The sequence below is a fragment of the Agelaius tricolor genome, unplaced genomic scaffold (genome assembly GCF_023055355.1).
Source record: "Agelaius tricolor isolate 1412-34295 unplaced genomic scaffold, bAgeTri1.0.p SCAF_8, whole genome shotgun sequence".
Lineage (NCBI taxonomy): Eukaryota > Metazoa > Chordata > Aves > Passeriformes > Icteridae > Agelaius > Agelaius tricolor.
In genome coordinates this window covers 2941785-2969554 of record NW_027269268.1, presented here as the reverse complement: position 1 = coordinate 2969554, position 27770 = coordinate 2941785, and the positions used below count along the sequence as shown (strand labels likewise).

At 44.6% G+C, this 27770-nt stretch overlaps 1 protein-coding gene across 1 annotated transcript in view; it reads right to left on the bottom strand.

Moving 5' to 3' along the window:
- ANK2 (ankyrin 2) overlaps positions 1 to 18010 on the bottom strand; it is a 277485-nt gene extending 259475 nt beyond the window's left edge. Inside the window, exon 1 of the mRNA XM_071431333.1 lies at positions 17755 to 18010. Coding sequence (XP_071287434.1) covers positions 17755 to 17826 — 72 coding nt within the window. The 5' untranslated portion in view covers positions 17827 to 18010. The remainder of the gene's footprint in view (positions 1 to 17754) is intronic.
- Between the last annotated feature and the right edge of the window lie 9760 nt (positions 18011 to 27770).

The following is a 27770-nucleotide window of genomic DNA, read 5'->3' as shown; positions in this document are numbered from 1 at the left end:
GACAGGTTTTCTCCTGCTAGCAATGTTTCACCACTAAATAAGTTGTCTGCACAGCAACAGGCTACTGAAGAAAAAATATTCTCTCCAGCATCAATCCCTTCAGATCTAAGTTCACAAAGGCCAGCTGTGAGAAAAGCCCTTTGTGGGCCATCTCCTAAACCAGTGAAGGAAGGGCAATTGACACCTTCCAGGCAGAGCAGCCAGAGAGCAGCAGCTGCCAAGTACAATTAGTCCAGGGATACGGAACAGCTTTGGATGACTGGAGACCAGAGCCTTGTGTGTTCCAAGGGCAACATGGTACATTTGGGGAGTTTTAAGTTGTACTTTCCATGACAGTTACTTCACAAAGACAAGGGCAGCAGTGAGACAGGAGATGCTTCCCAAAAGGAACTGCTCCTGAAGGGATGGACCAGAAATTTTACAGTAGCAGATCCATATTCCTCCCAGGGAAGGCTCCACAACATCTACCCACAGATTTGGGTCTCCACCTTAGCTATCTATCACTAACCCCAAACCAAATCCCACAGAATCACTTTGACCAAGGAATGGGACAAGCAAAGAAAAAGGAGAGTGCTTATGTACTTGACTTCTGCTTCTAAAACCTAGGAGTTTTGAATGGAAACCCATCAGGAAACCTCACACAGCCAAATTAGCAGGTGAAAGGATGCTGGGGAGTCATTTTTTCCTTCAAAGGATGACTTCAAACAATTGTTCTACACTCTATCAATTTGTTTTTCCACTGTTTTTTTGCTTTCCCTTTCCTTCTCCTCAAAGCCTTACTGGTAAAGGAATCTAACTTAATTTAGAGAGCAGGCAAAAGGAAGCTCTCTGGTATTGGTTCATTTCCAGCATTATGTCTTCCTAATTAAATTTCTGTGCATCTCTGTTCAGCGTTAGGGCCACAAGTGAAGGAGGTGTCTCCTGTAGTTCAGCCACCAGCATGAGCCAACCTAAGTCTTTTTCCAAAGATCTCAGCAGGAACAAGCAGCTTTCCAACAAGCCCAGCAATTCCCTGCGGAGCTCGAACCACAACAGGCAGCTTCCGTCAGCATTCCCAGAGATGACCACACTGTCATCCTTACACCAGCACAGACCCACAGACTGCATTTACAGTATCCAGAAAAACTTAGATTCTGGTTTTTCCCCCAAGACAAACTGTAGTCTTATCACATCAATTCATCCTATGGCCTGTGGACATCAGAGCTACAGTGTTCACTCACTGAGATAATAAAATATGCTATAAAGCACAAACTTGGAAAAATCACATTTTTCTTAATTGAGTACAACTCTTCCTCAGGCTTTCACCTACCCCCAAGGGATAAAACTCACTGCAGAAGCCTTTGGAGTGCACCAAGAGCTACTTACTCTTGCACATAGGCCATTCTCAAAATTCATTGAAAATACTTTTCCCACTGCACCTGAGGGATAGTTGGGAGACAGTGTGTGGAGGAAAATGAGGAGAGCCTGAAGTCAAAGAGTAAGATGCTGGCAGGAAGCAGTGTGAACAGGGAGGATTTTTATAGTGTCTCCTTCTCCCACTTGAAAATAAAAAGAGTTCTGGGTATTGAGATACACCCCCCTCAACCTACAGATGAATCAACTTCTAAACAAAAGCTTCTTGTTAAACAGCAACAATTAGAAACAAAAACAACCTTTGCACACTATATATTTTAATGGAACGGTCCTTGACATGCAATATGAAGGCAAACTCATTTCCTGACAGCCTGACTCAGTCTAATGGGCTTGGAGGCTGCAGTTTTTCTACTCCTCCTAATGACTTGTTGCAATGGAGATGAGTGCTCTGCGTGCAGCAATGCCATCTTCTGGCACAGTTCCTGTGAGAAAGGCCACTTGCTGAATACCACTGGAAGAAAGCTCCTGTTTCAGGAAAACACAAACTCAGACTCCACAATAAATCTGGAATATTTCCCCTCTCCACTGCACTTGCTGTTGGGCTGTAATTGTCCAAGGGCATGGAGCGAGGCGGGGGAGCACACACAGCGTGGCTCAAGTGTCTCCTAAAGGCCAAGTGCCAAGTACAGCACTGAGAGCAAGCATTTACAGGCTGAAAACAGGGATGAGCTCAAAGCCCATCCATGGAGGAGTCTGGCAGGAAGGGCAAGCAGTCACCCAGCGCCAGCTCTGCATGTCCCTGGGAAAATCAGCAAACACTTCACACATCTGACATTTTACCTTCTGTATTCCCAGACAGAGAACCTATACTAAGCAACAGCAAAGATGGAAAACACGTGCTCTATTTACACTGAGGAAATAAACTGGCTGGCAATCCATGACTTCCCCACCATTCTCACTTGCTCCTGAACAATCTCCATTTGGCCTATGAAGGTGGAGTAGGACAGTCTTTGGACAAGATTTCCCACTAAATTCAATACTTGTGCTTCTTTTTTTTCCCAAAAAATCTGCAAGGTATGCATTCTACCAGTATTCATTGAGAGTACAGATTTTAGACTGAGAAAATCAGATCTTACATAGTTGTAGCCTGAAATAATACCTGAGAAGAAACAAAACTGAGGAATTGCTATCTGCTGTGTCATTTGATACCAAAAGCCCTCCCTGGGAATCAGATACACTGCAGAGGTACTAACCTGGCAATCTCAGCCAAAACAGCCCATGCTCTGCTGCTTCTAAGATACCTACAGCAGTGAGGTGATGATCAGCCAATTTTTATTCTGCAACTCATCCCAAAATCTCAAAAAAATACTTCGCATAGAACACACATAAAACACCAGTTTCATTTTCACTCAACCCATGAAAACAATAATTAAAGGAATTGGGTTTTTTGACTGAAGTCAGCCACTTGGGTTCTCAGATATTTGCTCATTAAAAAACTACCCCCTTCACACCCATGTTTAATAAAAGAAGAGCACATTTTAAATGTTTACACTTTCATGTATGAGGAAGATATTCTGGGCTGCAATTTGTCAACAGTTGGACAAAGCTCCAAGTGTTCTGCTTTCCTTTCCAATTGCATTGATGCCTTCCATTGTTTTTTCTTTGCTTCTTTCCCATTGTCAGTTTTGTTTACCTCTTCTCTCTCCCATGTATCTTTCAATTCCATAAAAAGGAGCCTTCCCCAATTTCCCTGTACAAAAATTAACCCCTTTTGCTGTTGCTCTAAGTTAAATGCAGTTTTTACAGAGGGCCTCCTCTGTGAAGAGTACTGCCTCACTCAATGCTTGTAAATTTATCTCTTAACAAATGGTTTGTGCAAAAAACAGTAACCAGAAAACATTTATTTTAGAGAAAATTTTACCAGTTACTTTTTAAAGAAGAGTTTCATAGGTTTTGGACGTGAAAGAAGATGGATTACAAATATCACCAAAACAGTTTTCCGAGCCCTTCAAGGCCTAGATTTCTGCCTTATGCTGGTGAGCAAGTTAACTGGCTATCACATCAAAGGTGTCATTTTTTTAAAACCCTAACTTTTCCATCTGAGTTTCCAGCACTGATGCTCACAAAACCCAGGTTTGTTTTAGTATCAGTTTTAAAGAATATCAGAATCTGTCAGCATCTTGGCCTGGCATGACTCAAGGCTGTGCCCCGACAAAAACACCTTCCAAACCACACTGCTGAAGCATTAGAAGGAAATAAGAGGAAGAAATGCAGCTTTGGAGCCATCAAAATTGCTCTAGGAGATGCCTGAATTATTTGAACATTAAAGTTGCAACACGAGTGGCTTCTTAGGAAAATGTGTATGGGAAATGTCTGTCTGCAATGAATTCTTAGGTGACTAATAAAGAGAAAGCTCTAGTAAAATGCTTCCCATAACAAGTTGTGTCTAGATGCTCTCATTCCCATAGATTCCCATTAAACCACAGTCAACAGTTCCAGATATGCTCCATTCTCTCAACAATTCTTGCTGGTTGATAATAATTCACTATCAGAAACTTTATATCTCATTTTTCACAATTTTCAATGTGCCCAGAGGAAAATGCTTTGATCAGGCTTCTCTGCTGACATTTTGGCCGAAAGAAGGGACACATATATGGAGGGCTGGCCTACAGCTCAAGTGCATTTTTCAAAAACTGTGGTCATTTATCTGGTAGACCATTCTATAAAAAAACAGCCAGCCAGGCACTTCCAAGAAAACAACCCTATTACTGGAAATATCTTTGGTTAAATAGAACTCAGCCTCTGGACACATTTACATAACAGCCACTAACACTGTCCCAACATATGTAGGAAATGGAACAAACAGGCAACCACAGTCACCCAAAACATGAGGCTGAAGAGCTGACACAGTCAGGTCTGGGTTAAAGCCCTTTAAGCCAAGCATCCTGTTTATTTCTCCCACTGTGGGGGAGACCAGTCATTCAAATACAATAATATTGGTTGGGACTTGTTGCTGAAATTCCCAGTCACTGCCTGATTTTTCTTTTTAAGAGTATTTGAATGCTGAGGTTTTGCAATCATGAAGCAATACAGCCAATAGCACAGTTATGTCTAGAAAATACACAAAAGCTGTAGAATCAGCAATACCCCCAACAGTGGAATCAGTATGAAAATGGTGCTACTGACATTTTGGAAGCTGTATATTTATTTTTCTTAAAAAGGTATAAATAACTAGCTTAAAGCTGCTCCAGTATCTGTTATTGATGCATTAATACATGTGAAACCAGGATGAAAAGCTCTTTTTTTAGATCTTACCCTTCCATCTCACCAGCACACCTTGAAGTTAACCACACTACCAACACAACTGTGCCTGCAAGCAGTTGATAATCCAGCAGGGCAATTCCAGAAGTGAGGATACAAACTGTCATGCCTGGGTGCAGCTGTTTGAAAGCAAAACCTATATTCTTACCTCAGCTCCAGCAACTTTGCTCTGTGTGAGTGAACAGCAGGCTGCCTGACAAGCTTTTGCAGAGACATGGGAAATCCAGATCTGGTCTCCAATAGGTATAAATTCATCCTCTCACAAGAGAAAGAAAAAATTATCAACAATGAAGAACACGTTGCTAATTTCAAGATCTCATTACCTAAGAGTTCTTACCGTACAGGTCTATTAACAGCTCCAAACTTTGCTGGCTCTGGCAAACATACAGTAAACCAAGACTTCCAATACCCAACATATGAAAAAGCTTAAGAAATACAAACCAAATTGAATTAAAAAGCACTTAGGGCCCAATATAATAATTCTGCAGCTCAGTGGCTGAACATGGTGGGCTTCTTCCTACTGGGTTATCTCTTCAGAGTCTGTCCAACTACACAAGCCAGGCAATCTTGCACAGGGCTCTTGATCCAGTGCAGGTGTTTAACTACAGTCCTTCCTTTGCAAGGGCATTTAAAAACCTGAGGACAGCATGATACACAAACATGTTTGTACACAGGATATCTGAAATGCGTACGCTGTTCAAATATTTGGCTAGTTCCATGACTTTTCTTCTCAAGTTCATGCATCTGGGTAAACACAAGCATTTCCCATGTCCACTGGTGTCCAAATTCCTCATCAGCAATCCCAACAATGTAAATTTGGAGTCAGAAGTGAAATATTTGTCATGTCTACTAACACACAACAGCAAAGTGTTTGTCTGGCAACACAGCCAAATAGTGGGCTCTGATGGCAGCACCCAGGCTGGGGGTCTGTTTTAATAGTTGTAGGGGTTTTCCCTCATATTCAGGCTAACACCAACTGGTCTTTAATCCCTGCACTCTGAAAGTCAAGTAAACCCAAACAAGGCAGCTCTGTGGAGTTTACATTTGGGGTCACAGATGGTGTAGCTGTGACTCCACAGCACGTTTCAGAGCTGGTTTGAGGCTGTTTTCTTTGGAACAGGAGCTCGATGCCAGCTGAGCAGAGCACTTGTCAGGTAAAACAGGATTACTGGGTGTTCCTTCCTCAAGAAGGCAAGACATGAGTGCTCATGGCAGGGAGTCATGACTGATGACAACTCATCTCAAAAACCTGAGACAGGCTTCTTAATTTTTTTTATTATTTTAAACAGACATAGATGCTGATCTGCCCTTTAAAAGCTGACTTGTGTTGTACCTCCCGTGGGTGACACAGACAAATAAAAAGCTGCCTAAATCAAGACAAAAGTAACTTTACTTGCAGTTTCCACTTGGAGAACAGAGGATACCCATCTTGCCCAATACCTTGTTTCCAACTGTTGTAGCCACCAGAGTAAATTTTTGACATGTTTTCCAGCTTCACAGCAGAAAAACTTCTCAGTCTAATGGGTAGTGTAATGTAACCAATGCATCAAGATGCAACAGCGCTTTCACTATTGCCAGAATGCTTAACAGAGATATTTAGTTACAAGCAAGAGATACAATTACACTTGCACAGGTTTTCCAACCACAGGAGGGATAGGAAACCGGCACAAAATGCCAAGAGCAAATCCTTGTCCAGTGTGTTCATGTTAGAAGAGAAGGATTTCTCCAAATGTGTACTGATTTCTATATGCATGTTTATGTTCACCTAAACTTGCTACTCATAGTGCATAAATGGTATAAATTATACATTAAATGGGCTCTGAATGAAATACGTGATCATTAACATAATTAAAAATGCAAGAGAAGTGTTACCTTTTATAGTTATTCCATGGCTTCCACTGGATCTTAAGTATAAAAAAGTCAATGGCTCAGCTGTCATAATCTATGTTACCATGGTAAGTGTTCTGCCATACATAATTCCATCTGCCTACAAACAGGGACCAAGAATACATATTTGTGTCATCTCTAAAGAAAATGTTATTTTTCACTCCTATATCAAAGAAAACACATCTATATTGGTAACTGCATTTAGGTCAGGGTTATTTTATGACAAGTACAGTCAATATACCAATTACAGATATCCAGAGCTTAAGAAACATTCTAGAAACCACCCATTCCTAGTAAGGAATTTTTACTGTATTTGATTTCTCAATACTTACTTCTCATGCTCTAACCCTTTCAGTTTCCTACAATATGAAAACGTTTCTTCTGAATGTACCTACCTTAAGCCACCATTTTCCTATTTTTTGCTTCCAGTAAAGTGTGTCATAATGTGCTATTCTTGCTATCTCACTGGAAAAATAAGTCAGGAGGGGTCACCGCAATTTCTTTACAAAGTCTATGATAGATATGCTGCCTAGTAGATCTTGAAAAACACATATTGCCACAGCAAAAGGACAGCATGGAAACCTTCAACTATCTTTCAACAAAAGGCAGTGCTCTCTTTGGAATAAGACTTGAAATAGCCTTTTTTTACAACACTGGACATTCTACAGGTGAGCAGTTGTGTCAAGTTCAAAATAATTTCTCTTGGAATTGTTGAACAAAGATAGCATATATTCTGCAACAATGAGCCACTGGGCACTCACAGATTAATTCCTCAGGTTGCATGTACAAGCCTTAGAAACCTTATTTAAAACCCATCTGGACTAAAAACCAAGATAATGGATATTGATACAGCATTACCTCTCCAATCCCTTACATGCATTCAGTTGACATCAAGATGTGTGTTGCAACATCAGCTCGCTTACTCTAAATAATCCTTGACAGTGAATTTCAGAAGTAGAACTTAACTAAGAAGTATTAAAAATCTGTTCTTTATGCAGACCTGAAGTTGGCTGCCCCTAAATGAATACAGATTTTGTTACTTCTGCAGAAGCAGCAAAGCCTAAATAAAGGCTTTCAAGCTGTAGCTGAAACTAAGGTGACCAGCTCCCTCAAACCTTTGTTGAATAGCAGCAGATCTGGGCAGACAACTGCTTTATGCTCTGGGGTTGGTTTGTCATAGCAACACTGCTGGAGGGTTCACTAGGAGCTTGTTTTTACAAAACATGGCATTTCCAGGATTTCAGAGTGATAGATCATAATTAGGATCACGGTCATCATGACATTCTATTACTCACTTTAAAAAAAAAAAAACAAAACCCACAATGTTGCTCAGCAATTTTCTCTAGTCTGCAAAACCTTGATGAAAATGGAAAGAGAAATCACAGATGCAATACAGCCATACTCTGAGGGGAAATTGTTGCGGGGAAGAGAGAGGCAGACTGCATTTACACACCCCATAAAGCTCAGTGCCAAAGCTCCCACAGACACCACCCAAATTAAAGCTCCATGGGACAGCAGCAGTGCAGACTGGCTTTGCTCAGCTTCCCAATGCCTCAAAGGACAGTTCCTCAGAGAGGTTTAAATAACTTCCCTTTGCAGAACACAAGAGGTGAGCAGCTGCCCTTCAGACGTGTGGGAGGCAGCTCCAGGTAAAGGTCTAGGTCTGTGTGCACCCTCCCAAACAGGCACAGCCAGAAGCAGGCTGACAGGTGCACAGAATACCAAACTAAGTTTAGTTGCAGCAAAGGCTGTGTCAGGTCACATGACAGATAATCAGAGCTTTCTTCCACCCCCAGCACCACTCTTGGAGATGCCAAGGTTTGCCCCTCACCTCTGCGCTGAATCATCAGTAATCAGGTGTTTTTAAAAATACCATTGCAAAGGCTTTGTCAAGTGGTGAAGGGTTTCATCAAGGGAGCAGCAACAGCTTAGTTCAAACATGAGCGCCAAGAGCAGTGTTAGTCTGGGGTATGAGAGGTCATCGCTCATTAGCCCATGCTGAGTAGGTAATTGATTAAGTAATTCCATGTTATAAAAATAAAGCACCAATTGATTTTCTACAATGCCTGCACCTTGTACCAAATCTCACCACCACCACCTCCAAAACCTGTCACATAAAATGCTTTGATATAGATTTCATACACATTTGCCTTACTAAATATAGACTCCCTTCTTTGAGCTGAACAAACAGAAGGGGAACTGGCAGCCACTGGAGCCAAAAGGAGTTTTGCAGAGTTAATTTTACTTCTATATATTTATACCAAACTCTTCTGGCTCCCTGCTTGCTCTGACTTATCCACCTGTCATTTTGGGAACCATAAGGCTTCAACCCTTTGTCATTTTAGTGTCACAGAAACTTAAGATCACCTGTTCTTCTCAACCTTTTTTTAAAATAATTTTCTCCAATTGCATCCTTACAATAAAAAACTTAAAAATCAAGTTTCTTGTTTGAGGCATTTGTTTGCTTCAGCAAGTGATCCATTGGTATGATTAAAATAAAACCAAGGTTTGCTGAATATGAAATTCCCCCTCGAATGGTGAAGTGACACACATAACAGCTTACTATTCCTATGACAGGAATGGAATGAGTGCTCAAATAGCAGGAGTCTGGGCTCCTGCTCCAAAGACCTTCCTAAGCCATGCTGACTGTTTGCAAACAAATACACATGAAATCTATCAACTCAAAACAGGCCATTGTGAAACTTTCAGCCTCAAATTTGCACATTGCTTATGCAAGGCTTGCACCCAGCAGGTAGAAAGGCTATTATCCATTGCTCTCAGCACTCTGTGACCCCTGGGAACAGCCTGTTCTTGCTCTCAGTAAAGCCTGAAGAAGGTTGTGCTGACACTTGCTTGGCATAGTGGGTAAAAATAGGACTGCAATGGCATCTTTTCATCAATTATTGTCATCTGACAAGTCATGTGTGCTCTTGGTCCCCGATAAAGAACCACAGTCAGAAAAATTCAAGCAAGATTAAGGAGTGTCAGCTCTACATTCTGGTTTCCAGGTACATCCCAACAGTGTCCATACCAAAAAAAAAAAGCTTAAAATTATTTGGAACATCCTCCTTGTCAAATACCAGCCAGCCAGAAGAGAACAGAAAATGCACGCACCAAGACAACAAAGAGCCCAGCAGGGATGCCAGGTAGAGCATTTCCAGTGCAAGCCTCCAACTGCGACAGAAATAGCCTCATTAAAGGGCAGGTTCAGATACAAGGAGCTATTTATAGGCAATCTAAGACTAAATTATTAGTGACACGCTCCAGATCTAAAAATTCCGAGAGTTTACAGTGTTACAGGAGCTGTACATGCAGCATGTGATGCCCCTGAGTGCAAGCCCACAGGCTTTGGCTCCAGTGCACCAACCAGCTGCTGCTCCCAGCAGGAACTAAAACTGCCCTGAACCGAGGCCAGGCTATTCACATCTAGCAAGTCCGAGTTTCCCAGTTCCCAGAAAGCTCCTAAGAGCCGCCACGAGAGTTGCACTGCTGGCCAAGCCCCACCAGCTCCCGCCACCCACGCCGGGCACAGATCCGAGGGAAAGGCAGCCTCCATCACCCAGTGCCGCTGGAGCCCAGCGCGCATTCCGGGCCCAGCAGCAGCTGGGGGCCACGGGTCACTGACTGCTGGCAGCCGTCCCACACCCAGAGGAGGGGGAAAGCCAGATTTTGGGAAGATAGAACTACAAACAAAAACATCTCTGAGTACACTCACAGAGCCTACAAAGGACACTTCAGAAGGGTTCTGCTCGTGGGATCTGAGAGCGGTTACTGGCTTAGATCACGTACCAAGCACTCCGCAATTAATCGCAAAGTTTATTTTTTCCCCTCAGAGTTGCATGTGTGGGAGTGCATTCAGGGAGAGGGGGCAGTTGTGCTGTTTTTAACTCAAACATTTTAGGTACAAGCTATTTGTGATGGTATGGAGGAGCTGTAAAACACTAACTGCCCTCAGTTGGCTATTTTCTGAATATACACATATAGATACATAAATAATCTAGAATTACTTTTTTTTTTCCCTTAAGAAAAACAGGAACCACAACATTTAGAAACAGTGCAGAAGATGAATGAGGTCTGGACACCCTCCATCTTTTCAGAGGTAAGCTCATAAAACAACACTTTACCCTCTGACCTAACATAAACTACAAGGGTATTTACAGCACCGTGTTACCCGCTCAAACGCAGCCAGTCTGAATGCTTGAAATGCATTCCCATCCATCAGATGCCTGTAAGCATCCCATCAGCTTCAAGTTCTCCAACAGGCTGACAACTTATGCCAGGACCTCTCACAACTTTTGGAAGATTGATAGGGCTTTTGGTTGCACACCATTTCCTCACACACATGCTGCATGTGGCAAAGTCTGTTTTCTACCCCAGAAACATGACCTTCAAATACCCAGATCATCTTAAATAAAGCTTAAATGAAGCAAGGGATGCATTTCATAAAGCTTCTCACCATTTTTCAGCAAGCACAGCTTTAATGCTGAAGGAAACACACAAGTGGTCAAAGAGAACCTGCAGACAGGTCAGCAGTTTCATCTCCTGCAGCTGTACCTTCATTTGCACCAGCAGAGCCAAACTCAAAGGGTTAATATGGCAAACACCCAGCATTTTGTAAAGGGCAATGCTGCTGAATGAATCCTTGCTGCATAAACAAAGCTTCCTTTACTATAGGAAGCCTGAACTGCCCCATGATATACTGTGCTCCTACTTCTCTTCAGGCTCAGTCAAGTTCTGCAGATAAATCAAAATGCTTCCAGACCAGATGGCCAAACCAAACAAAAAAAAAGACAAAGTAAATAACCAAACTGCATAAGCAGAGACAACAAATAATACCCCTGTAACCTTTTTTCTGTCCAGGATTACTTCTGACTCTTGTAGTGAGCAAGGTGCAACTTTTGGCCCTGAAGCTCTTAAGAAGAAATTTTATCAGACTGTTTCAATCAGATGCACAATAGCAAACCTTGAGCTATCTGTGCATCAACAATGGATGTGGGATACAACCTGCTTCACCCACCCAAGTTCATACATCTCCAGTGGGTAATGAACAACCACTTCTAGCTCACATTCCCCTCTCCTTTCCTTAAATGCTTTTAGTTTTTGAATACAGTTACATCTTGAAGTCTGCATCCTGCTGGATACCACAGTTGTTTCTGTGTTCCCAGCTGACTCACCATGCCAGTAAGGACAATCAGGCACTTGAGAAAGAAGGATAAAAGGGAAAGGACAGACAGAACAGAACATATTGTGTTTTCCCAACTCCGTTAGTCAATTCCTTATTAACACTCAGACAGGAGGATTCTACAACCCATTTCCCAGGCAGTGTTTATAGACAGAGAACAGCCCCTTGTAGTTTCTGTAGCCCTCCGCAAAAACAACTTTGCAATAAATACTTCATAATAAGACACCAAATACAAGCACAGTATATGTTCATTGAACAGTAGGACTGCAAAAAGCCCTACAGCAACTTCACAAAGGTGTCACCTCTACAGGCAGCAAAGCTACAGACATGAAGAGCAACAGGCTGTGTTTCCAGCAGACACGTGCAGAGACCAGCATGGAAAAGCTCACCAAGTATTTTGAGGCTTTTGGACAGTGTGGGCATTTCTGCATGTTTTCCAGCTTTTTATTTACTCAGAAGAAGTACTACCCCTTCAATATTTAATAGCTTAATAAGAAAATCCTTTAGAGCAGGAGGTGGGCAAGTCACTGCTTTTTGTCAAAGCAACCTTTGCTACTTGTTCCCTCTCACACCCCAGTGCATCCCAATCAGAAGCAGCGGCTACAGCCTCACTACAGCTCCCACAACATGGCAGGCATCCCCCTCCCCACACGACATGGTGAGCAGCTCTCACCCTACACAACACGGCCAGCAGGCCCCTCCACCACAACTTAATGGTGGACAGCCCCACCCCACACAAAAAATGATGGGAAGCCCCCTCCCCACACAACAAATGACAGACAGGGCCCCATACACAAAATGGCGGCCAGCCTCTCCTGCCCCCTCACAAAATGGCAGCCAGCCCCCTCCTGCCCCCAACACAAAATGAAGGGAAAATAAAAAAGAAATGGAGGAAAAAAAAAAAAAAAGAAAAAAAAGAAATTGAGGAAAAAAAACCAAATTAAGGGGAGAAAAAATTTGAGGGAAAAAAAAAAAGAAAGAAAAAATCAGAAAAAAGAAAAGAAAGAAAGAAAAAACAGAAGAAAAACAACAACAAGAAAAAATGGAAAAAAATTTTAAAAACCAAAGAAATTTAAAGTATTTTAAAAATAGAAAACCACCCACACAAAAACAAAAGGGAAAATAACCAAACAACCCGACAGGCAAACCCTCTACTCTTCCCTGAGGGCACAATCCATCTAAAACAGAATACCTGCCAACAACCTCAACATCCCTCACGAAAAAATAAAGTAGAACTGACACACAAATCAGCACCAAATTACAACCCTCACTTCGACCTGCTCCCTCAGCACTTCTACAACAAATAAATATAAAAAATAAATAAAAATAAAGCATTAAAGGCCAGAGCAAGCCCCTACCTGTGCTTTGCAGGAGGAGCCCAGCAGCCCGACTGAGGCAGCACTGGCTTCTGGAACATTCCAGCTCCAGGTGCTGCCAATCTGGATGAAAAGGCCCTGCCCAAGGAGCAGCAGCTGCCGAAGCTCACGGAGCTCCTTTGAAACTGCCCAGCCCATCTACTGCTCCTCTTATAAACCCCAGGGAGTAATTGTAATTGCAGGAGCTTGTCTGTTTCCCGTCCCACCTGGGCTGATCTGGCACAAACAGCAGAGCAGATGAAGCCATTTACTAAATTAACTTAGTCTGCAAACCCACCTGAACCTGCTTTTCTTTCTCCCTTTTGTATTTTGCTTTTCCACTGTTTTTCAGCAAAACCCACAGATGATCTAATGGGAATATGAATTGAAAACTTTTAATTCTTCCCTTCCACTGCTGGTAGCTAACAGGGTTTTCATGAAGTGGTAAATCTTCATATGCCTAAATTCTATTAGTTTACAACTACTTGGTGCTTGGTTTTGCAACCCAAATAACACTGTAGCACACTAATTTTTATATGCTATCTCAACACACATAGTCATTTGTGTTCTAACTGTAATTACTTTTTCCTACATTAGGCCACATCCATTATGCAGCAGGTTCATTATGTTTTATATTTCATCAGTTTAGTTCAAGGGGAAGACATTTTCTAGCAGCATTTTCCCTTGGATATGGCAGGCAGGGATGGCTGGAATAGAAATGTTCGGTTTGATGGATGTTGGCTTTACTAAGCAAGTGCTTCACTAGGCTGATTTTTCAAGCCATTCTGGTTCCCAACAAATTATTTCTAATTCTTTAGGGTGGCAGAAGGTAAAACAAAAAATAAGCTTAAATCAAATTGAAGTTCAAAGGAACCTTGAAAATGTGGATCTCAAACAAAGCAAATTTTTGAAATTATGGAAGTAGAATCAGCATCAGCAAAGATGTGGAGGTGAACAACATGCTGTCCAAAGCAAAGAGGCTGGGAGAGGTATTGGCCTAAATCAACCATGAAAGAGAAGCTTAAAATATCCTCAAGTCTTGCCAAGTGTTAGTAGGGGACAAAGTACATCCCGCAGTAGGGAAAAACCTGGGCAGTGGATTAGAAAAGGCAGAAACAGTAGCAGATGAACAGCCATTGTGGTGTGAACAGCCTCTAAGACTGCAGTAGGATACAAGCTTTCAGGAAAAAAAAAGTATCAAAGACAGTATAAAAGAAGCAAAATTCAGCAGAGTTACAGAGAAACTCCTTGAGAAAAGAAAATAAAAATAAGAAAACTGGTTCCTGCAGTCCCACACCAATTGAGGAAGAAATTTTTGTCAAGGTCTAGGAGCAGATTTCATACTGACTAACACACATCTATTAAGAGCTCATATAAGCTGACAGGCTGGAAACCTGTAGAATTTGAGATGAATTGGATGGATTCACAACACAGGGCCCTTTTGCCACATGAACATCTCTGGAGAAGCAGAATGCCAGGAGCTCTGTTCTGCATCTTCCCACATCCACTCCAGTACTCTTCATCTGGATGCCATGGTGTTCTCCCTCCAGTTTAAATTCTTAGTCCAAACCCCAAGCTTGGAATCCCCAAAATATCCACCTCCTTTTGGATTTACAAATATTTCAAACCATATTTCAGGGAGCGGAAAAAAGAAAAAAAGAAAAAAGGGGAAAAAAAAAAGAAAAAAGGAAAAAAAAAAAAATAAGCTGGAATAGGAAAAGGACATCCAGGCAGACAGATGTCATACCAAAAGAAAATTAGACAGAATAAAGGGATTTAAGGGCGATCAATAAAGCATGACCACAGGACAATTACCATGTACATTGCTCCATGATAAGGAACTTAGAACTTCACCAGAGATCAGTTAAATGACTCTGGAAGACACTCCTGCACACTTTCTTTCCATATCAGATAATGGATTAGGATAATTGATTTATCCCTGCATGCTCAGAAGTGCAGTGGGAGAGCAGTACCCAAGTGTTACCACATTCCCATGCAAGACACTATTTAGTTTACAAATTTTATTCAAGTGAATGTATTTTTTTATTGCGAGAAGTGTTTAAATTTCTTTTTGACAAGTGCAGCACTGACAACTAAAAGGAAAAACAGTAGAAATAATTCACTTGCCTACTGCTAAGAGACACAACCTCCATCCTATTGCAAATACAAGGGTCTCCATCGTTTAATTTACAACAGCTTGGTCTTTTATATAGTACACTCTTGATCAAGATTTATATCACAAATGCCACTGGTACCTTGACTGCAGTACCTTTAGCCCAATTTAAATGTAATAACACAGGTGTTTCAGGTAAAATGCAGTTCTTGCTAAAACAGGTTCTCAGATGTAAACATTATCCTCAGTTCTGCAAATGCCCTCAATATATATTTCAAATTAAGGGCACATTTAAAGATGTCTTAGATGGACTGAGAGACATGGTAAAAACTCCACAAATACCAATTTGTTTCAAACAGCTTCTTCAGTGAGTCTTACTCTCAGGCTGCAAGCCAGGACTAACCTCAAGGATCTCCCAAAGGTACCCATGTAACGGGAACTCAGCAAATTGCTAATATCAATTTCCATTCAACATTATCACAACAAGTGCAATGTGATAACAAAAGTCAGTACAACAGCTTCAGACAGACATGTTCACTTCCCTTGTTTGTACCTTTCTCCCCTCCTAAGGATGCAAGAAATGCTTGGTAAAGTGGGAGGCTGGTAGTGATTTACAGGAAAACAGATTGACTTCTGCCAGTGCTGTGTTCTTTACCTTGGTCTGAAGTGGCTTTGGGAATTTATTCACGGAGTTTCCCACTCCTGTGAAGGTCACCCAATAAGCTGTGTGTATGATGTCTTATTGAAGGGCAGCAAAAATTTAAATAAAGAAATAAATAAATGAACACCAGACTGTACCCCAGCCGTAGTTCAGAGAAACATGAGCGATGAGTCATTCCTCTTTAAATGCAATTAAAAATAATTTTAAACATAGAGTGGACAAAATGCAGAGGAAGACAGTAAAACAACCACAGTAGCCAATTTTTTAATGAGTAATTTCTGACTACTAGTTCAGGATGCTCATTTCTTCCTCATGCAAAATGAATAACCCCATGAGAGGCCAATTCAGAACACCCTGGGGAACGCAGCAGTCTGGGTTTGCTGCTGGACATGCAGCAATAAATAATTGGTAACCTTGTGTTTCCCAGCTGCTGAGGAGCAAACCAAAGGTCTGAAACAAGGAGGATCACAGAAAAGAAGCTGTCTCCAAAGAACCTGGTCACTGCTTGGAATGATGCTGCTTACCTGGACTCAGTGAGCACACAGACCAAGTTAGAGGCAAAGAGAAGCCAGGTTCAATGAGGATCCCCAGTGCTTGGGGTCCTCATCCCCAACTCTTTCCTCCCCTACCTGGAACTTCTTTTCCATCCTCAGCACTACTCACTTATCCTGCTGATCACACCTACTACAGGTTGCAATAAACTGGAGCAATCCTCACTGGTCATTCACCCTCCTAAAACTAAACTTCAGATCTAAAATTACTTTTTCTTCTGGTTTGCAGCGGGGAACAGAACAGGAAGTGCCAAAATACTCGGGTCGAGGGGGCAGCTGTTCTTGTGCCATTTGCAGCCAGAGTCCTCAGCACACCCACACAAAGGCCTTTTTGCTGGAGCTGCCCAGCCCAAACTTCCGGCTTGTAAGGGACTGACAAGTTTAGATATTCCCCCAAACTCTCAGATGCCTGTCCCAACTCCAGACTCCTAAGATTTCCTCATCAACGCTACCACCAGTGAAAATGGGAGGGGAAAAAAAAAAAAAAAAGAGTAGGATAGGATTTCTTTTTGGATTTATGTTTGAGTACATACATACTACACTAATCTGATTACGCACAGGGAATCCTCCTTTACAGCAGCTTTTCTTTTATTGACCTTATTTTCTTAATTAATAACCGCCGTAGCATTAGAGCCTTAGCAGGAACATGCAAACTGAACACACGGGCACCGCGTCCCTCCATTCCTGCCTCTCCCATTTCCATGGGGCTCACGGAACGAACCCCGCAGAGACCCAGCAGCAGCTCGGCCTCACCGACCCAGCCGGGCCAAGAACGTCAAACAACTCCAGCGACCAACTTCCCCATTCCAAATGTAAATTAATGCAGCAGCCGCCGCTAAGAGCGGAGCTCCCGCCTTGCGCGGGGAGAGATGCGAGCGGAAAAGCGTTGCATGCAGCTGGAGCGGGAGCAGCCTCTGGGAAGCTGCAGCATTACGTTAATTAAGATTTTATTCATGCCTTCGGAGCCGCGCTGCCACGGCGGTGATGCAGCACGACACGCACCGCGCTGCACCACTGTGAAGTTACACACGCGTGCCTGCGCTCCCCTCTGCGTGTGACGGTGCGGGCACACCTGCGCAGGTGCTGCCTGCGATGCTTTCGGGATAGGGATGGCATTTGTGGTTTTGTTATGGAAGTGGGTTTTTTATTGAACAGAACAGAAACCATCCCCGGCCGCACCATCCACCTGCCCACCTCAAACTGCCGATGCACTTGCGGGCCGCTCGCACCCCTGCCTCCCGCGCCCCCCCGCATCCCGCGGGCTCCGTGCCCCCTTTCCCCGCTCCGCTCGGGGACTCGCCCCCCGCCCCTGCCCGCCGGGGAGCACCCACCTGGCGAAGGCGAGGCGGGCCGGCGGGGGGCGAGGGGCCGCCTCCCGGCGCGGGGGGTGCGGGCGAAGCCATCTTCGGCTCCTTCCCGCCGCCGCCCGCCTCCTCTCAGCCCCCCGCGGCCGCCACCATGCCGGGGACCCGCGGGTGACCTTGGCGGTCGCTGCAGCCGTGGGTGGGGGCGCGGGGGGTGCGGGAGACAGCGGCCGCGCTGCCGATGGATGAGCTCACGGACACATCGGCGGCTGCCGGCGGGCGGCGCGGGCGGAGGACCCGCCTCGTCCCCCCCCTCCCCCGACACACACACACACACACACACACACACACACACACACACACCCGGTACACCCCACCCGCGATCACACCCCCCCACACACATACAAGGCTCCTGCACGGCACCCCTCCCGTGCTGAACCCGGGGGGCTTTTGTTTTAAAAGACAGCGGAGTGCTGCACTTTCCCCCTTCGGCTCCAAGTGTCAAAACGCAGGGATATACCAGGGTGTGGAGAAACGCGGGTATCCCTCAGCTATGGTTGTCCTCATATCCCACCCTCCGCTTGCAGGGTTTTAAATCCCCAAGTGCCCTTTGGACGTCATCTGGAGGATAATGAACGAGGGGGAATTCTTCCCTGCTGCCTACATTCAAATCTTTTAAGGCCAGGGGAAACCCTATAATCAGAGAGCCTTATCTCCCACACATGACAAGAATTTCTGGGAAGACAATTTCCCTCGAAAACAAACCCTGAACAGCTGGTGAAGCTACAATATGCACATCAGGAAAGCGATTTCAAATAACAAAGTTAAGGTAAATTCATTCCATCCCTAGGCAAGTGGTTCCAATGACTAATGACACTAATTTATCCCCAATTTTCAACCACGGGAGCTCACTACCCCTGCCTTCCTTTCTGCCCGAGGAAACCTTCACTCACTCACATTTAAATGTGGCACCGTGTCACAAATCCTCACCAAAATCCCTGTCTCCTTAACAGAGCAATCTGCTATTAAAACAAATTATCCCCTTATTCAGCAGAGAATGAATTTGCTGCTTCACTCAAGTTCCTTTCCAAAAATAGCTCGTTCTTTAGCACGAGGTGTTGGAAAGCTGCTAATCAACATTTATTCCTCTGCAGAAGTGGTACGGATGCCCTGTCCCAGCCTGTCATCCCATCAACCTTCTTGGATCCCGGTGCCATCAGTTCAAAGTAGCCCTGGGAAGCACAGGCTCCAAAGTCATCATGATTTCCAGCGCATTAGGGAGATGCTAAATTTATTCCAACCTGCTAATTACTTTAACAACGACTTAGTCGAGTTTGCGTGGGGATTTAGCCAATACCTTTAAGTCCCACCTCCGGCTCCGTGTCCCTACATCCACCCCCTGCTGACGCCTTGGCAGCCTTTTGTAACACCTGGCATGTCTTTGGCTGAACAGGAGCCACCGGCTGTGGGAAGAGAAAGCACCGGTATTTCTCACTTGTGGAATGCTGCAGGTGTAGAGGACATTTCTCCAAAACCATCTAAAAGCAAGGTTTCACCTGCTTGCCTTATATCTCCTCGTCGGATCCTGCCACAATGCTTGTGTGTAGCCCACAGGTTTATTCCTGGGAAGTACTAGCACATCTCCATCGTGCTCCAGGCTGGCAAGAGAGCTCAGCATCTCCAGGGCCACGGATAGACTGGATGGATCTGGATGACAAAGAAGGCTGAGAAGCCATAAAAACCAGTAATAGGTGATGGGATTGGAGACTTGGTTATCAAGAAGGGTGGAGCAGAGGGAGTGAGTTGAAAACCAAGTCCCTGGTGAGAGGAAAGCAATATGGCCATGATCACGTGCCCTGTATTTTAAGATTTTGTTGGAAAATGTCTCCCAGGGAAGCTTGGAATACTGTTCCTGCTCACACTCAGAACTGAGTTTCCCTTCTGGTTTCTTCCAGATCTGTTTTACCACTTACTTCCAAAAAAAATCAGGTTTTGTTGCTCCTTTCTTATCTCCCAAACCTTTACCACGTGAAGGGCTTTCCTTGCCTGTGCACTCAAGTACAACTCACTCTAAGAATGAGCTGCTGGGGAAGAAATCAAGGACATAATAAAACTCCCAGGGGTTCCTAGGAAGTTAATCTTGTCAAGAGAGGCTCCCTGTGGTTCCCAACATTCCAAACAAAACACCCTTTTCCACCGCTGATCTGGCTTAGTGCTCTCACATCAGAGGTATAAAAATGGGCCAAAATTGAGAGGGAGATATCCAGTAGGAAAAAAAGCAGCTCCAGTTCTGAATGCCTTCAGCAGGGATAGATGATCCCATCTCCTGTCACCACCAAGGCTGTTGAATGCCATGTTACCAAGGTCCTTAGCTTTGGCTTCAGCCACAGCTCCATGCCAGCAGGATGGCACAGGGAGAGGAGTGCAAAGGGAAGCAGAAGGTAAAAATCTGACTGAAAATTAGTCGCAGCGCAGAGTGGCTGTGATTTTCAGGACCGCCTGAGGGATTTGGATGACCAATTCCTACTTAACTGGGCATTATAATTTCCTAAGCATCCTTGAAAACTTCTGCCAAGACTTGGGAACAGTTCATTTCCATGTTCAGCTTTGGGGAGCAGCTCATTTTATCCCAATACACTGTACAAGCTTAACCTTAATGAAGAAAACCATTTTTCTGCTCCAAGAATTGAGTTTTTGTGATGAGGACATCTCTTTCCAAGCCACCCTTGTATCCTTGAGGAGATTGTTTCTATATTTTGATGTTAACTCTAATATTGTTCCATTTCTCATTGATATCTGCAGGTCCTGAGTTAAACTTCATTCCTGTGCACAGCCTGCTAACAGACTTCCAGCCTTGTTCCCACCACTTAAAGTACTCTCCCCTGTGCCTGGAGTTAGAATCCCCCCCTGGGCACAGCTTTGCCTTTTCGCCTACTTTTCCACTTGGGCAGTGATTTTACACTCCACTTCCTTTTGGATGGATTTAAGATTCACGGAACTGGTTTTTTCGCTGAAATATCCCTAGTATCCGGTTCTAAGCACTCTACTGTGATCGGGGTTTTCCCGAGGGATGCTATTCCCGGGCATAAATTCCTGGGGCCAGGTTACTCAGCCTTCTGACTCTGTACCTGACATAAGGACCAAGAGTTCCTCCCTGCTGATGCCGTTGGGGGCGGGCAGTGCTCCGGTATCAGAACAACTATCAGGGAATTAACAGCGAGATAACAGATAAAGGAGCTCGACCTCCCCAACGCCAATCTCGAGTGAGGGGAACGATGCTGTGTAGTACATCTTTAATATTTGAGTTCATCATCTTCAAAATTTGAGCGCTGCAGCAAGCAGCATGGCTGCTCCTCTTTGTCATGCCTCTATTGCTCTTTCATTTTACAGCAACAACCCCTTCGGGTAAGGGCCCTCCTCTGACTTTGCTAAATGTGACAGGCCAAAAGCTGAGCAGAATTCTCATCTATAATCACCCAGTTCTGTTCAAAACCACCAATCCATGCTTCCCAGAGGTTTGCCAGCAGCCAGGCTGTGGGATGTGTGCGTGGCTGCCGCCTGGCAGCTCTGCAGCACGGGCACGCAGTGCGATGCTCCGCCTGGGGAAAGGAGCCGGAGCGGCGCGGTGGAGAGGAGAGCAGCCTGCAGCCAGGTCTGCACACAAAGCGGGGGCACCATGGAAACTGCCGCAGAACAAAGGCGCCACAGGGAGGGTCGGGGCGGCGAGCCGTGCCACGACCTGCCAGCAATGTCCGAAATACTCCTCTGTGCCTGCTGCCTTCACCTTCCAGAGCTGCAGCCCCCGCCACTCAGCGCTGAACTAGGGCTGCCCAGGGAGTGCAGCGGGCTCTGGGATTCGCTTCCTCACCTCTGAAAGAAAATTAGGAATCGTGACAGGCAGATTCCGCAGAGGACTGTGTTTTCCATCACCAAGGTGATGATGTAAAGTAGGACAGCCCGCAGGGAATACACAGAAAAAGCATTTACTCTTCGGTAAGGACTGGAAAAGAGCCTACTAGAAGGGATAATAAGCAGGAGATAAAAGACATACTTTGCCCTCCAGAGGCTCAGGGGCTATTTCAGGGAACTTTCAGCATCTGTTTTTTCCCTTTTTTTTTTTTTTTTTTCCATCTTCCAAGTGCCAACTGCTGGAGATGTGTGCTGAGTTCAAGGAAACCTCAGTCCCACTGGGTATATGGCTGCTCTGATTTGTTCTTCCTTTGAACATCTGCTGATAGCCAAATCTTCATCTCATTTGCTTTAAGACAAGTGCATGGAGTGATACCAGCACATTGCAGCTAAGGGAGTCCCCACTGCACGCTTTTCCTCTAGTGGTTGTACTGTACAGCAGGATTCAGACTGTAGCAGGGGGAAGCTGACACATCCAGCTCAACATCCATCCATCTTCCTCTAGCTCAGAAGAGCTGAAACACGATTTTGGTCCGAAAATCCTGATGGATAACAACAGTGTTTACTCCTAGGATGGAGTGGTATTTATAGATCTAGTGGGTTTTCCCCCACATGACATTTGTGTGCCCCGACAAGCACCAGGAAATAACCCCTAGCAATTCCCACACTGCCTGTAATGATGATGAAAAACCACAGCATGACATTGCCAGTTCTTTTTCCTCTCCAGTGGCTCCGAGTCTCAGTGACAGATGAATACAAAACAGATGGGATGGTGGCAGAACCTCATCAGATGGACCTGATGGGCCTCAAGCTGCCCATGCCATCGCATAGATTAGTGTCACATTATGCTGGGCTTTGTACTTTGATATTGAAAGCCACAGACTGGCTTTAGCCTTTTGTCTTGTCCTGTCCAAATGTTGAGATCCTCATTTTGATTTTGATACTGTGCACAAGATAGATGTTAGAAGCTGCATCTATACTTGCGTGCATCGACTTTCTGTGCTTACCTTTGAAATAGCAGAAGAGGCTCCTGTGCTGCATGAAAAGGCTTCTTAAGCAGCTGCATTTAAAAAACCAGACCAAAAAACTCCAAGCAAGTATTTGGTCTCACTATATTTTTGTCATGCATGCTTGTCAGATTGCTATTATTTCATGTAATTACTAAATAGCCATATTAGTTGGAAATATCTGTATTTGGCCACATCAACAAACCTGACAAGGCCAGTCAGCCCAAGAGATCCCTGTGAGCTGCTCTGTGAGCAGCTACAGCAGAGCCATATCACTGAAAAATGACATCTCCTCTTTGTGACACAATTGCTCCTTGCCTTTTGCACAGCAGACATGGGATGTTCCCAAGGGACACTCACTGCAGGAACACCATGGAGCCAGCTTGCTGAGACCAAGAACATCAATCAGACCCTCAGTGATCCATGGCCCCGTGTGCAGCCCCCTGCAGAAGGGTCTGTCCTGCCTCTGCACAGAGCCACCATCATGTCCTTGTCAGGAAACACTGTGGCATGCTAGGAGAGGTGAAGAACAAAAACCTGGGAAGCCCATTTCATTGGAAAGCAGACCTGTTTGGTCAAGCTGGTGTTGTTGGAGGGGTCTGGCAGGTCAGCTCCTCTCGGGAGGTTTCCAGTTGGGCGTTAGGCATGATGCAAACCCCAGGAGAACAGCTCCCCTGTGGCACCTTGTCACTTCTCATCCCCATCACAGCTAAAGCCAGACAGTGCTGAGACATGAAGGAAAAAAATGGTTTTAAAATTAACCCTCTGATCATGGGTCAGGACCTCTCTGGATGAGGCAGCCACAGAGGTTTGGAAAGGCCAAAATCAGAATCACTGTGGCGAGACAGGTTGATGAACATCTGCCCACACAGCAGGACACACTGTCTGCCATCCAGCAGCCTTCCCACCAGGAGAAAGGGGAAAGAACATTTTCTGGGCAAGTTGTCTCCTCCCAGTGCAGGATGCCAGCTCCCCTTGTCCCTGCCTCACCCACCACTAGCTTCAACAGGAATAGCTCCATTTCCCCCCATGAAGCGCCACCTCACATCCAAAGGACAAGTTATCCTCTCCATATACCATGTGACCACACTTGGCATTAGCTCTCACAGCCATACCTCCACATTGTGAAAGTTCTAACCCCCTCTTTCCAATAAGAACTCCTCAGGAAGCTTCCCAAGAAAGGGCTCTCTCTTCTGCATGCACCACTTGGCTACCAGTTGCTTTGATCCATTTGAATTTCCCTTAAAATTGTTGCTTTTGCACAACAAAAGAAATTATACATATATATATAATTATATACAAATAATTGAGGACAAAATTAATATGAAGTTCCCAACCAACAATGCAAGACAGTAGATGTTAAAAACAGTGGGCCACACTGTAAAGGCAAGATTCCAACCCAGCAACAAGCTCCATGCCAACGGTAAAACACTTGGACAACAAATGGGCTATAAAATACAGCACAGGGGTGGTAATGAGGGCACCTGAAACAGGGGATGTGGTGCCAAATTCGGGCTTAAAAGCTGCAAAGTGGCTCTGGGTGTGTTTCCCTGCTGGAAGCTGCAGATGACCAGCTCTCTGCTGCAGCTGTACCTATATTTAGTTGTACTGAGGCCAAGAGGTGGCCATAGAAATACATCTCTAGCTGCAGCCTAAACCCAGTCAGGATACACAGCTGCATCTTGCAACACCCAAACAATTTTCAATATTTTGCCCTGATTGTAATCAGGGAGCAAGAAGGAAGAGGAAGAACGTGCAAAAGGACAAGGATCAGAGCTGGAGAGTTTCAGACATGCTGATGGGTAAGGAGGTGATGAGATGGGAATTGAAGGGAAAGAGGTTCACATTCTGTCTTTATTTTTTCAGGATACTGACTGTGTCTTTTCCACAGTTCTGCTCTTACATCAAAAATTACTTTGGTGCATACACAGACCTTAACCAACAGGTCAAGTACACTTTGTATTTGCAGACGTGGAAAAGGCTTTCTAGGCTAAAACTTGCAAGGATTTACCTATTGAGGCGCCAGATCTGAGAGAGTGGCTCTATCCTAAAAATACTCATGAACCAATACTGTACAAAGTATCGGGTAACAAAAAGTTACTTTTTGTAACAGAATGTTTCTGTGTGTAACAAGCAGGAAAAAGAGAAGCACCAGCCACGGTGGGGGAAAACAAACCGAAACCAAGAAGAAAATTGCATTAGGCACGCAGGTAAAAAGGTGTTGAACCACATCTGCTCCATACCTCATTCAGGGGGTAGGAGAAATGGACCATTCTTCTTGCCCAAAATAAAAGTACACAGCTTCATCTAAGGGACAGTCCAGCTGTTCCCGGCACTGTTTGTGCTTCCAGCCCAGGACAGCTGGAGCAGCTTTGCCCTCTGCTGGTCCCGGGAGGGCTCTCAGCCCAGCCCAGCCCAGCCCAGGCAGGAGCCTCCCTGTCCCATGGACACCTCCTGGGGATGTCACCCTCACCCCCGGCCTTCCAGGCCCAGAATTAAATACAGTGCAGGACTTGAGGAGTTGTCAGCTTAGTCAGGGTAGTAACACCAGAGAGGGAATGAAAAGTCTGGGAAAAGAGTTTAAAAAACCCAAAAAAAGAAATATGAGGGAGCAGAAGTCCCTGCTCCAGCCCAGAATGGTAAAAGCGGCAGTCAACGGCCCTAATTAAATCACACCACACTAGAAGGCGTTTCCCATCAGACTCCTCACTGCATTCCAAGTGCTTTCTTTCACACAAATCACCAGGACTGCACACTGAAGGAGACATTTGGAAACAGCATTCCTGGCAGCCAGCTGCCTCCAAGGGGTGCACAGGCCAGGGGAGAGAGACTCCAGATAGCCCCTCTGCCCACAGAGACACCACTCACTCCCAAGTGCCAGAGCTGGTTTGTCCCTTCCCTTCACCTCTGTCCCACTTGTTTTGCCTCTTGAAGAGTTTGTTTGGTTGCACTCAAAATGCCACAAGGCAAGAAAAGCACAGCAGTGTTTGTCCAGCACAAACCCAGTCACCCTAGCAACGGGCAGCAAAGCTTTCCCAGCCTCTCCTGCTCCGTTTTGTCCCGGTTTTTGCCGGCACTGGTGGGCACTGGTGTGACTTGAGTGACAGCTAGGAGTGCCAAGTATGCCGTCAGCACCATCCCGGCAAGGACAGGGATGAATGCAAGAGCTGGCCCGGCTCTGCTGGAAGCCAAGGGACACTTGTGTGCTGCCAAGCCCCTGGGAGCTGGCAGCTTCCTAACACCCTCCACAGCAGAGCCATCCCCTGTAGGAAAGGTAACTGCATTACTTACTGCCTCACTCAGGCAGTCTCAAAGTCACCCAAGCATAGCTGATCTAATTATTTTTGCAGCCTTGTGCAGCATTATTGCCATGATTTAATCCTGCCCAGGATCATCAGACACCGTGGTACCGTTAAGAAAGCAATTATGACACTGACCCATGTTTTCAGGGAACTGGGCAGGCAAGTGCCTTTGTCATCTATCAGAAGGTAATTTTCTAATGTGATTTAGAGCCTCTCTAGAAGAAGATAATGTACTTACCTGCTGCCTTTCAAGGATGCCTTCAAGTCTGACTTAAACTAGGGTACAGTGAATATCTTAGGGGGGAAAACCTCCCAAAACACGAGTATTAGCTGTGTAAAATAAAGCAGGCAGAACAGGTTTGCTCCAGGTGATGGTAGGATGAGGACAGTCAAACAAACATTAACCAAAAGTTCAAAATCAAGTGTAAAAAGGCTTTTCCACATTGCAGGAACAGTGGAATGGGATACTGTGCTGAGTGGGGGCATTGGCTACTGAAAAACAGCAGGACCAATCATCCTGGAGTATCAGGCATGTGTTCCACTAGAACCAGTCCTGCTGCTGCCATGCACAGCCTGCAGCTCGTGGAAGAGAGGTAAAAATATGAGTGCTAAAAATAATTTCAGCTTCAGCCCCGTGCTGGGTCACAAAGAGCAGAATCAATGCTGGGTTCTGCTCCAGGCAGATGGATGGCAATGGAATGATGTTATTCAAAACACTCAGTCCAGGGAGACAGAAAAATCAGCAACAACAAAGGAGCACTCCAAGGTTAACAATTCCTACCGTTTTACAGTGTCACCCTGAATTTCTAAGTAAAATGTACTTATTGGGGGAAAAGAAAGGAAAATGTCAGTGTAGGAAGCTCCTAGAGGTCAAACAGAAGTTGCTTTAGGGATGCAATTCTTGGGATGGTAAAACTCAGCCAGATGGGGAAAGACAGCAGCAGCAATTAATTGTCATTTGTACTTAAAGAAAAAATACACAAACCATTCTGGCACACCTGAGAATACAAGCTTCTTTTGTAAAAACATCTAGGCCACCCTCTCCATTCCTGACTTCTAAATTAAGTGGCAAAAATTCTGTTATTAACTCCTTGAAGAAGTATTAAACACCAACTGGCCTTTCCTGCTGGAGCAGATTGCTGCACTAGTTTGGAAAAGGAGAAAAAGTAAATTGATGTTTAAGTGTAATGAATTAACCTGCATAAATATGGAAAGAAACAGAAGGGTGACTTCTATGTGCTCAAGTTAGGAATTATTAATAAACGAGCAAAACTCCCAAACTCACGCTTTTGCAGTTCTGCTTCACTCTCCACCAAACATAAAAAGTCTGAATCATTTATGACCTAAATTATTTATAACACAGATATATTTTTGACTTAAATGAATTTCAGCAGCAAAATCCCAAGCATTTTACCCAGGGTAGGCTGTGGGATTTATTTTTTCCCTTCGCATCACAAAGGGAAAAAGGAAAAAAAAGCCTTCCTGTCTTTCAGGCTGGATGCCTAGAAGACATTAATTGATCAATTCTTTTCAGAGTTGGATATGAAAACTCCTCTCTGCCATGTTACACAACTTCTCACCTACCCAGGAAGAGAGAAGTTAAAGATCTGATCATAATAAATTCAAAATGCTGCAATTGAACCAAAGAGGAATACTGCAGGAATGCCTGGAATACAGGTGAGCTCCTGCTCTTCCCCTGCAGCCCTCTGGGAGGAATCCTCCATACACCGTTTCCAAGAACCACCAGCAAGCTCTTCCCCTCCAGCCCCAAAGCTGATCCCTTATCTTGCACTTTTCCCCTCTGGACTCTTGCTATCTTCAGTCT